General features: G+C 34.4%; 2 protein-coding genes across 5 annotated transcripts in view; one reads left to right on the top strand and one right to left on the bottom strand.

Moving 5' to 3' along the window:
* The window catches only part of LOC111085879, a 29,479-nt gene extending 16,751 nt beyond the window's left edge, over positions 1-12,728 (top strand). The window contains exons 1-2 of one of the 3 annotated variants that reach the window (XR_002610650.1): positions 11,054-11,137; positions 11,983-12,728. Coding sequence is in view for 2 of the 3 variants with exons in the window: in XM_022386498.1 (XP_022242206.1) it covers positions 11,983-12,473 (491 nt within the window). In the remaining variant the exon portion in view is untranslated. Of the gene's footprint in view, positions 1-11,053; positions 11,138-11,982 lie in introns of those variants that run through there. The other 2 variants (XM_022386499.1, XM_022386498.1) reach the window with 2 other exon arrangements.
* The window catches only part of LOC106459925 (muscleblind-like protein 2), a 187,261-nt gene that overhangs the window by 106,874 nt on the left and 66,277 nt on the right, over positions 1-14,110 (bottom strand). The window contains exon 2 of one of the 2 annotated variants that reach the window (XM_013919590.2): positions 9,834-10,608. In XM_013919590.2, the coding sequence (XP_013775044.1) occupies positions 9,834-10,019 (186 nt within the window). In that variant the 5' untranslated portion in view covers positions 10,020-10,608. Of the gene's footprint in view, positions 1-9,833; positions 10,609-14,110 lie in introns of those variants that run through there. The other variant, XM_022386497.1, reaches the window with a different exon arrangement.

Raw genomic sequence — 14,110 nt, 5'->3', positions numbered from 1 at the left:
TTATTGGCTTAATATAATGGTTTACGTTTAGTTTGTTATTGGTTTGATATAATGGTTTACGTTTAGTTTGTTATTGGCTTAATATAATGGTTTACGTTTAGTTTGTTATTGGTTTGATATAATGGTTTACGTTTAGTTTGTTATTGGCTTAATATAATGGTTTACGTTTAGTTTGTTATTGGTTTGATATAATGGTTTACGTTTAGTTTGTTATTGGCTTGATATAATGGTTAACGTTTACTTTGTTATTGGTTTGATATAATGGTTTACGTTTAATTTGTTATTGGCTTGATATAATGGTTTACGTTTAGTTTGTTATTGGCTTGATATAATGGTTTACGTTTAGTTTGTTATTGGCTTGATATAATGTTTTACGTTTAGTTTGTTATTGGTTTGATATAATGGTTGACGTTTAGTTTGTTATTAGTTTGATATAATGGTTTACGTTTAGTTTGTTATTGGCTTGATATAATGGTTTACGGCGTAAACCATTATATCAAGCCAATAACAAACTAAAAAAGCCAATAACAAACTAAACGTAAACCATTATATCAAGCCAATAACAAACTAAACGTAAACCATTATATTAAGCCAATAACAAACTAAAAAGCCAATAACAAACTAATCGTAAACCATTATATCAAGCCAATAATAAACTAAACGTAAACCATTATATCAAGCCAATAACAAACTAATCGTAAACCATTATATCAAGCCAATAACAAACTAAACGTAAACCATTATATCAAGCCAATAACAAACTAAACGTAAAACATTATATCAAACCAATAACAAACTAAACGTAAACCATTATATCAAGCCAATAACAAACTAAACGTAAAACACTATATCAAACCAATAACAAACTAAACGTAAACCATTATATCAAACCAATAACAAAGTAAACGTTAACCATTATATCAAGCCAATAACAAACTAAACGTAAACCATTATATTAAACTAATAACAAACTAAACGTCAATCATTATATCAAACCAATAACAAAGTAAACGTTAACCATTATATCAAACCAATAACAAAGTAAACGTCAACCATTATATCAAACCAATAACAAATTAACGTAAACCATCATAAGATTGGACGTGACCAACTGGTTACGTGCTGGACTACAGATCTGAATGTCCAAGGTTCGGGCTGCGATATGCACTGAACACGTTCCACACTGAGGTGAAAGTGTTTGTTGTTAAGCACAAAGCTACATAAATGAACTAACTGTGCTATGCCCACTGCTGGTATCGAAACCTGACTTTTAATGTTATAAGCCCTATGATTTTACCACTGAGCCACCAGGGAACTGAAGGCGTCAAAACTGCGACAGTTAATCCTGCTATTCAATTAGGAATAGTCATGTAGCCAGCGGATACTGATGAGTGGTTGTCATTTGTTTAGTTATCAGTTTTAAATAAATTAAGGTTGGCTTACTGGATCTTGAGGCTTAGCCTACCAAATTTTGTCAAATTGAATATTTCATTCACTGTATTTAATCGATAGAGCCTGGTAATACACAATATAAATATATTCTTTAGAAAATCGCTTTATTTGAGCAAAATTTATATAAAAGACTGGTCAATAAGAACAAATGCACAAATACTTTCATTTATTTGGAATTAGAGTAATGGAAATCAGTGACTGTTCATGAGATTATACAGATAGTTTTCTTCACCAACTAATGCAGAGGGTTGAGTATGCTATATTAAAATAATTTTGTAGTCTCGCCACATTGTTACAGTCCTTGTCGCCACATCTGCTCATGCTCTATCTAACGATCGTTCATCTTGACAGTAGCCCTGAAGCGTAGTTTCCAATGCAAACGGCTCCGTCTTATGACTGTCTTATCCAAAGCACACCATCCCTCCCTGAAGGGTTTCCGCAATACATAATAGTGTATGAGTACGGCGATTTCCTGGCATCCATTTAAAAAGGCCGATCGTACAAAATATCCACAGACGACCGGTATGTCTTTATATGGAATGACGTGAATAGCTATTTCATTCTTCGGCTGTTTAAGGTATTCGACAGTTAAATGGGAGGTAAAAATGGAGGCCTTATTCTGGTAAACCCATACATACCCTGTTGGTCTCGTTTCCAAACGGAAATCCTTCTTAATTATGTATCGTACTGTTGCAACGGACATGTTGAAGACTTTTGCCACTTACCCTTGTGTTCGTGGATCTCACCTATTACAAGACACCGCACTTTGCTGACCATGGTTGATTACGACTTTTTGCAGGTTTTGAAAATTATAAATCCACGATCTACACACATCTTTATGATTTGAGTGTATGAACATTTTGCCTCGAAAAGGGCTGTTACATACCCTTCCCCAAAGGGATAAATTTTCTATGGTTTCACATTACCTACATCGCGTCAAACAATGTCAAAATGTAGTCCTAATACATTCAGTTCCACCACGCCTTTAGATAGGCTGTGGTTGTCATGTAACTTGCCGATTTGAATATTCCAAATTCTTTTCTTTATAACATATTCAACCCTGTAGGTTACAATCTGGAAATTCGTTTATGTAAGAAATAATGAGGAAGCGATATTCTTTTTTCTCTTACTTGAGATTTAGAGGAAAATTATCACATACTTTTAAGACTTTCTGTTAGTATATTTAATGTAAAATAATCACAAATTACAAATACAGTGGTAGAGATTGCAAACAATTTTCTCTTCTGTAAGACACTCACTGTTAAGAAAACAAAAAACACGTGCCAATGCAATGATTCATCACCTCTAGAGGTGCTAACACCCACGTTGAAACTAATAGATTAACAGCAAAAAACAAACACCACTCTAAGCCTGAATACCATATGTCCCATGGTTGAAGTGTCAAAAGGAGAAACAAATAAACATTCTGTCAATCTCATCATTCAAGGCAAGCTTGTGAAGTGTTCTACACAATTCCCGCCCACGCATTCTTCCATGGAAGATATTCTACAGAACTAGTACTGCGTAAATCCAAGCTTTTAGTTTATATAAATTTTCGGTTCATCGCATGCTACGCACTATTAAGCACGGAAGGCAGTAGTTGGTGTAATTCTTAACAGTCTTCTTGGGTAATTCTATGAACTTCGCATTTTATGCGTAAAGGTGTCAAGACTGCTTCTTATTAGTCAGTGCAGTTGCACGTTGCTTAACCTTTTTTATATTTACACAAAACAAATATTTGTTTTGTTCTTCCTATGGTCTAGATATAGTAACAGGTTCGTCAGATTGCGTGGATGTACGTGTAGGCCTATTTGCACTTTAGCGATGGTTATAAAAATACATCTATAAGTAAACAAAGAAAACACATCACGTATAGAAGTTTGTGTAAAGCAACTATTTCTTTTTGATGTATATGGTGGATAAATGAACAGAAACATTGTCTTCATCAGATTATTCTAATTCCGGGTATACATATGACGCAAGTTTATAGGCCCAAACGAACTTGTTAACATGGTGAAGACAAGAAGGAAATGTGCTCTTGGTAATTAAGAAAGGCATTTTCCACCACCCACTCTTTTTTCCCTTGTCAGCCGTCTGCCACTTAAATAGCAAAATTATTCAATGACCCTCGTAGTTAGATCAAACGTTCATGCTAAAGACCAGTATTGCTCCTTGTGTCAATATAAAGCATTTTTTAACCAACCCAGCCACTTGACACGAAATTATTTTTATGTCTACCAACTGCGTAGAATAAGCCAATAAGGATGCAGTTATTAAAATCGTTAAAGTTCGTTATGTGTTCAAGTCGTACTCTACACATATATAGACGGAGATAAATAAAGGCACAAGATATAATATACATTTAAATGATTTACTGTACATAAGTCCTTTATATAATAATTAAGTACAAGCAGTCCTTTATAAATCGAATAATTTTGGCGGTTATTAAAGGGCTTTATACGATAGTTCAACAATGATTTCTTGACTTTATAAGTATGCAATGAAGAGAAGAATGAATAATAACACTAAGATATGAATGCTCGTTTGAATTATATCAAATTACAAGCTGAGTCTAAAATTATTTTCAGATGGTGTATTTATCGTTTTTATTCCAAAATTTGTAATTATTTTTTGACTGTCGATGCCATTGTAAATACTACGTACAGGCATTAGCAACAGATGTAGTGTAAATATTAGTATTATGATTAGAAAAACTGGGAGATCACAACTGTGGCTTTGAACACTCAAGTGTATTTGTATATCAGTGACCACAGGAGACAGATAAGACACGTACGTGTCTAACTTAATTTTAGCCTTATATGCTCTCAAGCTTACCACAGAGACACCAGGGAACATTCAATATGAACTTGAAAATTCCAAAAATAACAATCACATGACTCCAAAATAACCTTTGCTGTTTTTCAAAACAACAACAATATCTGTTACTTCATGTCTAGCCAAAACTTCCCGCAAGAAATGTTTTAATTCACAAATTACGGGGCAAAGGAACATGCTTTTAATTGGGTGAAGAAGAAGGAGCATTTTAAGGTCTTGTATTTTTAAGTCACTTTTGTGAATGTCAATATAATTTATGTTGTAAAATATCACAAATACGTTTGTTTCGAAATCCCATAATTTTTTTTCACTTTAAAAAAAAACAACAACCTAAAAAGCAACAACATCGTAATTTAATATTTATAACAACGCATCTTATGTCTAAAATACACCAAGTGTACTTCTGCAGGGTCCCCGAAAGTGTTCTGTTTTAATAGTAACTAAAACCAACAATATCAGTAACAAATACTTGTATTTTTTGCTTTTGAAGTTCGCATATCATGCTGAGTTGTAGCCTACAAAGTGCATAATTCTTCTCGTTATTCATGGCATGCGCACGTTCTACTGACGTCACGACAGTACAAATGGCAACGTTAAGTGTCCCTTATATGACGTCATTTTAGTGTCTACTGACTGACTGACTGACAGACAATATACTACTATATACTGGTGCGACTGGTTAAAACAGGTGTCTCGGCCCTCTTTCGGGGAAATAATGAATTGAACTGAATATAATGATCATTCGTCTACTTTTTTTTTTTATCAATCACTGACAAAATATTATCTGATTCGAAGCAGCTTTTTAATTCTTCTCCATAATTTTTTTTTGTCAGCAGACAGATGCTTTTGGCGTTTTTCTACGTCTCTTTATGAGGGGACAGTCCCTCACACCCGTCCCTTTATCTTTGTTTTATTAGTAGCTTCACTGTTGAAGGACAGTTTGTCGTCATTTCCGGTAAAAGCCGGTTTGCAATATTAAAAGAAAAAAGCATTGAGACTAAAACAAGTTTTTGTAGCTAATAAGATAAACAGGGCTTCACTTTTGTTTGTTTATTGTTAAGCACAAAGCTACACAATGGGATATCCGTGTTCTGTTCACCATGGGTGTCGAAACCTTCTTTTTTAGCTTTGTAAGCCAGAACTATACTTAAGCCAAGACTAAACAACAATATGTTCTAGAAGTTCTCATCAAACAAACAGTTGCGCACCACGTTAATATTATACAATATTTTATGACATAGATTTTTGTCAAAATAAGACATTTTGGTTTAAATTATTAAAGTTTCAACCGTTATCAGGATTCATACGAAAAAAAAAAAAACTACAACCTTCAGGACTAATTCATTCAAGCATTTTAAAAGCTGTAGAAAAGTGTTTCATGATTTGCCTTTAAAGTCACCAAAAATCAACAGTTGCGCACCACATTAACAATATACAATACTTTGTAACTAATATGTTTGTCAAAATTAAATATTTTGGTTTAAATCGTTATTTCTTTTCAATATTGAAGTTTCAACCGTTATCAGGATTCATATAAAAAAAAATACTACAACCTTCAGGACTAATTCATTCAAGCATTTTAAAAGCTGGAGAAAATTGTTTCATGAATTGCCTTCAAAGCGAACCAGGCGTGGAATAATGGTTAGAGCAATCGAACTGTGAATGTGAAGTTTCATGATTCGGGGTCTGTTATGGCAAAAAGACACTCTTAGTTTTGAGGCAATGTATGCGCTATAAGAGCGACGGTCCAATCTCACTATTTGGTCAGACAAGAGAAGCTCATGAGGTACTTCCTGTGCGCAAATAGTTGTTTGTGTAACTTTGCATGAAAAACAAATCGGCATTTCGAAAGAAAACTGCCCAACTTTGGATGCTACCGTTTGCCTACAACTCAGGACTCAATGTTGTTTTTCTGTTAACCACTTCCCCGTCAGTTTATTGTTCCATAAAATGGTTTCGAAGGGAATATTCCATAAATTATTAGCAAATAGTCTATTTTAAGAATATACTTCATTCAATAATCTTCTAAGAATAACAGGCTTGTCTAGTGTTATTAAAGTACCTTTAATTTTAAAAATACGCAGATCTTTTTCGCAAGTTTTACGAAATTCATAAATCATAGCGGCTTTCAGATCGTATTTTGAAGTCGGTTTCAATACGGAAGAATTAGTTTTTTTCTTCAACAGACAGTCTACCTCTAGAAGATCAATAAGGAGCACAAAAAACTAGTGAAAAAGGACACAGCATTAAACAGGTTCGTCTTGTTACCAGGTGCGCAACTTGACCTACGTTTGCTTAGGCAATAGCTTCATCGTCAAGTACATGTACTTGCAGACACCGTGGAATTGCAAAAAGATTATTCAACTATGTATTTGAAATTGCAAAAAGTCTATCCAACAATTTTATGAAAACAAAAAAAAAGCGGGAATCCAAACTTCTCTAAAATTATTCAAGCGATATCAAAACTTTGTAAGCGATTTGATATTAAAAGTTTGTAAGTAGTTATCTTATTGCACTTTACATGAATTATACTACCACGTGTAGATGAGTTACTCATATTTCGCTGTAATAGGACATATATACTGGATTAAAAATTTAGCTTAGAATTTCAGTTGAATGAGAGAGGAGCTAAAAGGTATTATCAATTCATCTGGATTTGAAAAATAAGAATACCATTATTTCTTCATAAATTTTGGATTAACGTGTCATATAGTATAAAAGCGATGTCGCATTTACAGAAGAAGGAAATACTACCTTTAAAAAACACTTAATTGTATTAAGATATTTGTATTTTCAATATATGCGTATTTTTTCAGATACAGGGAATTTTCAGGGCAGATATTACAGAGTATTTACGTGTTCCGTCTAACTTCAGTACAATTGAATATAGTTAGAAATATAAATAGAACAAGCTACAGACTGGAGCTTGTGAATTTTCTGAATAATAAAGAGCGACACATATTTTTCTCCAAAAATAAATTTTCTTTTGTCTTAAAGTGCTGCATTAAAGAGTTAAAGATAAAAGCATTTTTAACAGAAATATTTGAACTGTGAATTTGCATTTTTTGATAATCCGCAACATTTGTCAATCTCTTATAACATACAGTTTAGTGAAAATCATGTCTGCTGTTCGTATGATAATCATATTATACAGTGTATTATCTAGTATGATATCCGTTGTATGATATTGTTTAGTATTTTGCTTGGTATGATCAGTTGTACATAGTATGTTGTATTTTACTAGTATGATTAGCTGTATGATATTATTCAACATTTTATCTGATATGAACATTTTGTGTAATGTTTAGTACCTTACCTAATATGATCAATTGTACAGTATTTAATCTGGTAGGATCAGTTGTTTGATATTGTCTAGTGTTTTTAACTGGTATAATCAATTGTATGATATTATCCACTATTTTACGTGGTATGATCACTTAAAGATAACGTGCTGTATTTTACTTCGTATGTTCAGTTGTAAGATATTATCCAGTACTTTACGTGGTATGATTACTTAAAGATAATGTGCTGTATTTTACTTCGTATGTTCAGTTGTAAGATATTATCCAGTACTTTACGTGGTATGATCACTTAAAGATAATGTGCTGTATTTTACTTAGTATGTTCAGTTGTAAGATATTATCCAGTACTTTACTTGGTATGATCACTTAAAGATAATGTGCTATATTTTACTTGGTATGTTCAGTTGTAAGATATTATCCAGTACTTTACTTTGGTGTGATCACTTAAAGATAATGTGCTATATTTTACTTGGTATGTTCAGTTGTAAGATATTATCCAGTACTTTACTTGGTGTGATCACTTAAAGATAATGTGCTATATTTTAATTGGTATGTTCAGTTGTAAGATATCATGCTGTGTTTTATTTATTATGACCAACTGTAAGATGATTTAAGTTCTCTCATACAACAATTGTTTCTATGGTAAGAACAAAACATCAGATGTTAAATCATATCATTCTGAGTAGACAGTTTATAGGAATTTTTAACTACAAATATTTCTGTTACTCCTTTCTTGAAAATAATCTTATTCTGACATCAAATAAAGGTGATTGGAATTCTTTAAGAAAAAATATAATCTCAAAACCATTAATGTTATGCTATTTTCCCTAACTTAAGTTTTGTATAATGGGTATTTTATTTTATTTTGTATTAATAGTTTTTGTGAATTTTTTTAAATAGTTCTATATTCAATTTTAAAAACTTAAAGCACCGTATTATATTTTATTTTACAATATTATTATATTTCGTAAATTGTTAATTGCTCTCCAGTGGTACAGCGGTATGTCTGTGGACTTACAACTCTAGAAACCAGGTTTCGATATCCGATAGTCCACTGTGCAGCTTTGTGCTTAATTACAAACAAAATAAAACAAATCATTTTAGGACCAAACGTGATGCTGCTGTCTATCTTTAATCTATACACAGTTCACAGAATAATATAAATAAGTGTAAAAAAAATTTAAAAAAACGGCTTCGAGGACTTGAACAGTGAGTTATTTACTAATAAAATCATAACCCAGTAAAACGTCTCCCAAATACAACTTTGTAGCTTTGTTCATGGCCTAATGAACTGCATCTGTAGCATAGTGCTAAAGACATGATCAGAAAAAATTATGTTACATGTTAAATGGACTATATTTCAAAATGCTGTATAGGTCAGGATTGCTTAACTTAGTAACACACTCTGATAACAATTCTGAAGATTCGACTCCATCTGAAATGTCAATTTCTGCATCATGAAATAAAAACCGTGTTCAAGGAATGGCCACATGGAGAAGAAGATAAAGTTATTGAGAAGGAAAAGCCTTTGAGATTATAGCAAAAGAAACCCAGCGGCAGTGAAAGTTTTCATATGAACATCGCTCAAGTACAAATACAACCAATAGTACAATATAGAAATAGAGAGATACTTCAGCTGAACTAGTGACAGAGTTTTGAGTACAAAGGCCAAACAATAAATTCACTTCGGACCACTTTTTTCCTTCTACTACCAGTTGATCCTCTCTCACATTACAGTACAATTGTTTGGTGATACACAAGCAGTATGTTGAATTATCATAACAATTTCGAGTGTTCTCTTTCTCACAATGAAATCTTATAGCTTCACGTGTTTTTGTAATCTTACTCTTGAATAAAATAACTAGAATAAAAACCAGTAATATCAGACATTTGAACCTACAAGCTTTCTAAAGAAACATCAAACAACTTGTAAACTAGATATACAGTCAATTACGAAACGTCAGTTTTTAGAAAGTGTAAAGAAAACTAGTTGGGGGGGGGGGGGTGAGGACGTGAACTCACACCCTTGCAACAACGTAATTTACAAATCCCTGTTAAACTTACGTGAGCATAGATATAATGGTTATTTATAATTTCTATATTGACCCATATATAACATTTTGAGATTTAAAGTGCAAAATATATGAATTAAACAGAAAAACCAGTGGGGGTTGAATGAGTTTCTTTCAGGCTCTCTCTCTCTCGCGAAAGTTAGGAATTGGTAAATAACGAACAGTACCTTACCTTTATAGAATCATAACAGGTGATCACCCTCCCGTTCTGGACTTCCACATTCCCTGGTGGATGGGCAAACTTACACTCAGTGTCAGCTCTGGAACATTTATTTCGCTGGTATTCTCGGCAGACCTCCAACTGCAACCAACGTGAGTCCTTGGCTGTAGGGAGGTTGTTAACCATGGCCATAATCATTGATTCTTCTCCAGGAATTAAAGGTAACTCAGTCCTCAAACTCGAACGCCAAATAACCCTTTGATTTCGGCGAGTGGGCGATTAGAACGCAGATGCAGTCTCTGCCTGAAAACGCCTTGGCTGGGATAGATGACTAAGCTGCAGCGTGGTGTAGTGAAGCGGACTGACAAGGACCACTTTTTGTAGCAGTCGGTTTGACCAGACGGATTAGCGAATACCAGTCTGCGTTGTGCGGAATATGCTGAGACTGAAAAGTCTTTCACACTTATACATACACTTAGGCTTCAAAGAATTAAGGCTGCTTCGTGCAGCGAGGGGGTCCGTATGCCTGTGTGTTTAGTAGGCTGGCTGATCCACTAGCACGACTCAACCGAGTTGTTAGATTCAGGTACTTCCACACGAGAGTGAGGTCGTTACGGAGGGAAGAACGGAAAGGGTTGCTTATTGCGGCGACACCGAGTCTGAACTGTGTGGATGACTGTGACTCACGTAATCTACCAGTCCGTCTTTTTCACTTGATTTATTGCATCAATGAGTGAACAGCTGGCTCAATTGAACGGGACGAACGTTGCTTCTGGTGGCTGGTCACCTATACATAAACCAAACATTTGTGGTTGGTGATATATATATATGTATATATACTAGTTTAAATTTAAATAGTTTTCAAGTACCATGATTACGGCAACCGTCGATGTAACTGGAAAGAAATCAAATGAGACTTGGATACTTTGAAAGGGTTGCGACGTGTTAATGAGGCAGCTGTAATTATGTTAACAGAGATAACGCATCCATTATTGCAACCTCTTACAGCAACATTAGATAAAATCTGAATTTATTCAAGAACATTCGATATAATTTTATTCTCTGATTTGATGCGAGTCCTGACGTGGTCAGACGAATCAAATAAAACGAAGATTAAGAAAACATGCTATCAGGAAGAAATGAACGGAATATTATGTAGGACAAGAAATGCTACATATCTCAGAATTCGTCAGTCTACTAATCACGGATGCTGGACGATTCAGCAGGCTAAGATCGAACTCCTAAAAAAGAAAGAATATAAAAAGGTTTCATTAGCGTTCCATAAACAGTTGAAATCCTATTGTAAAAAAAAAAAGGTAAATATACAGTGTTATTCTGGCTAGACATTAGGTATTATAGAACAGATACTTAAATATTTTTCTAATTCAAAATCAGGCGAAAATCGATTGGTTGATTGTTTGTTATAGCGCAAAGCCACACATTGGGCTATCAGCGCATTGTCCACAACGAGGAATCAAACTCCATTTTTTAGGTATAAATCTATGAATTTACGGCTGACACACCGGAATACTAGGCGCTAACTATGTACGTTGTATAGAGTGATATGAAGGTAACAACATCTGTCCATAGTGTAAAACAAATATTCCAGTATATGTCTAATACAAATTAGCCGATGAGTATACACGTTCAAAGAGATGACATGGAGATAAAATATTTATTAATCATTATGTAAGATTTTGTTTGATCACTCTTCCTCCTATTTATTAAATATACGTCTAAAATCTTATATAATCATTACCATTGTCAAGTGTTTCTATTTTTATGGCTCTATTTTTCAGATAATCGGGCTATTAAGTTCAATATAGTACGATATAGTAAAAACAAAATCGCTCTTAGTTACTAATAGCTCATGGGCTGGGTAGGGTGGTCAGTACCACGTGGAGGGGCAAAAAATACAATTATCTAGATTTGTTCTCTTGGTCATATGAAAACAAAATCTACATGATAGCATTTACATTTTGGCATAATATTGTTTTCTGCCCCAAATCCATTGTATGGCGCCTATATAAGTGGGCAAAAGTGAAAATATAGGTCATATAAAAAAATGTTTCACTAAAGTTTAGAAACTTATGTTTAATAAAAGTATGCATGGTTTTAATCTTTTAGAGACTAAAAAAATGTTTTCTTTGGTTAATCTCAGTGTTTATTGCTTTCACAAAAGGTAGGGAAGGATGCAGTAGAAGGTACCCAGTTCAAGAACATTTTTGTCCAGTCCTAGTAATAAGTAAGGTCTTATCAAGTTGCTGGAGAATGAGTGGAAGCAATCCAGAATCAAAGGAAAAATTAGTTGGCAGAGAACTGTATGTGACATGCACGGAATCATGCTTTAGAATATCAGAAGATGGATCTGAAGAAATTGATGAGTTGAGATCCCCACAAGAGGAAGCGGATATAATATTTTTTCTTCATGCTGCTCATGCAACCTCATCAGAACATAAGGCAGTGAAAACTGTTTCTGATTACACAGATATTCTAATTCTTTGTATGGCTTTCATTAGAGAAATCCAGTATCCAATGTATCAAGAATGTGTGACACAAACCTGCAACACGTACACTGACATAAAAAAAGTTGCACAGTGTCTTGGCAAGGATGTCAGCATGGAACTTCTTAGCTTTCACGCTATTACATGATGCAGCACAATAACTGAATCTGCTGGACGTACAAATGTATTTGCCCTGAAGATTATCAAGACACATCCAGAATACCAAGAAGACCGTATATGGGAGCACAGATGCAGGGGTTCGAATCCTGGTAATTCCACAAAAAGCTTTCTTGGCATACAAAATGTCTGCTATAACATTCTGACGATGGCCGGAGAATTAATTAGTCGAAATGTTGTGAAAAAAATAATACACATAATAAAGACGAAAATAATAGTTCGAATAATTATACCATTAGTAATGGGCCCAGCATGGCCAGATGGTTAGGGCGCTCGACTCGCAATTTGCGGGTCGCGGGTTTGAATCCCCGTCACACCAAATATGCTCGCCCTTTCAGCCGTAGGGGCGTTATAATGTTATGGTCAATTCCACTATTCGATCGTAAAAGAGTAGCCTAAGAGTTGGCGGTGGGTGGTGATGACTAGCTGTCTTCCCTATAGTCTGCTAAATTAGGGACGGTTAGCGCAGAGCGCCCTCGTGTAGCTGTGCGCAAAATTCAAAAAACAAACAAACAATTCTACTGCATTTTAAGTACTTTTTTTACGGTAAATACGACAATATTTTTATTACCGATTATGGGATTAATCATTTTATAGAATATATCGACCTTTTCAAAAGCATTATGTCTACAACTTAATTTCTGAAATAAATTTTTTTAAAGTAGTAATGAATAATTTTAATATGGCGACCACCGCTAGAATTAACTTCTGTCTGTTAGTTTACAATGATTAACGTGTTGGGCTGTGTATCCGAGGCTTCATGGTTCACTTCCCGTTGCCGCAAAATCGTGCTCAGCATTTTGGTTGCGTGGATGCGTTATAAGAATGACTGTCAAATCCCGTACATGATAAGAGTTATCCAAGAGTTGGTGGTGGGTACTAATGACTAGATGATTTCTTTGTAGTCTATCAATTGAAAATTAGGAACGACTAGCGCAGAGAGTTCTTATGCAGCTTTGCGCGAATATTTGAAACCAACAAATAGTTTAAGCTTCAATAGCTAATGCAAGCTGTATGACAATTTTTATAAGTATAAAATTGCGTTATTATAATGAATTACATCGTTCAAAACTAAAGCATATAGAAAGTAGACGAGTAACAACAAAAATGCCCCCCCCCCCAGTGGCACAGCGGTATGTCTGCGGACTTACAACCCTAAAAATCGGGTTTCGATACCCCTAGTTGGAAGAGCACAGATAGCCTATCGTGTAGCTTTGTGTTTAATTCCAAACAAACAAACAACAAAAATATTGAACATATTAAAGAACGTGTGATTTAAATGAATACCGCATGTTATTCAGGGTTGGAGAATGCTACTTGATGTGAAAGGTTTCTTTAATCAATAATTCGTGTCCTGTTTCTTAAATATGTTGGCGTATAGAGGAAGTACATGGGCTACTTAACTTTTTGTATATTCGTGGAAATTCCCATATGTTCATTAACTCTAAGTATTGGATGGCGTTTAGTTTTGCCAGTATAGTTTGTTTGTTTGTTTTGGAATTTCGCGCAAAGCTACACGAGGGCTATCTGCGCTAGCCGTCCCTAATTTAGCAGTGTAAGACTAGAGGGAAGGCAGCTAGTCATCACCACCCACCGCCAACTCTTGGG

This window comes from Limulus polyphemus, unplaced genomic scaffold, assembly GCF_000517525.1.
Source record: "Limulus polyphemus unplaced genomic scaffold, Limulus_polyphemus-2.1.2 Scaffold682, whole genome shotgun sequence".
NCBI classification, from domain to species: Eukaryota; Metazoa; Arthropoda; class Merostomata; order Xiphosura; family Limulidae; genus Limulus; species Limulus polyphemus.
This window is presented reverse-complemented; position numbering and strand designations above follow the sequence as displayed.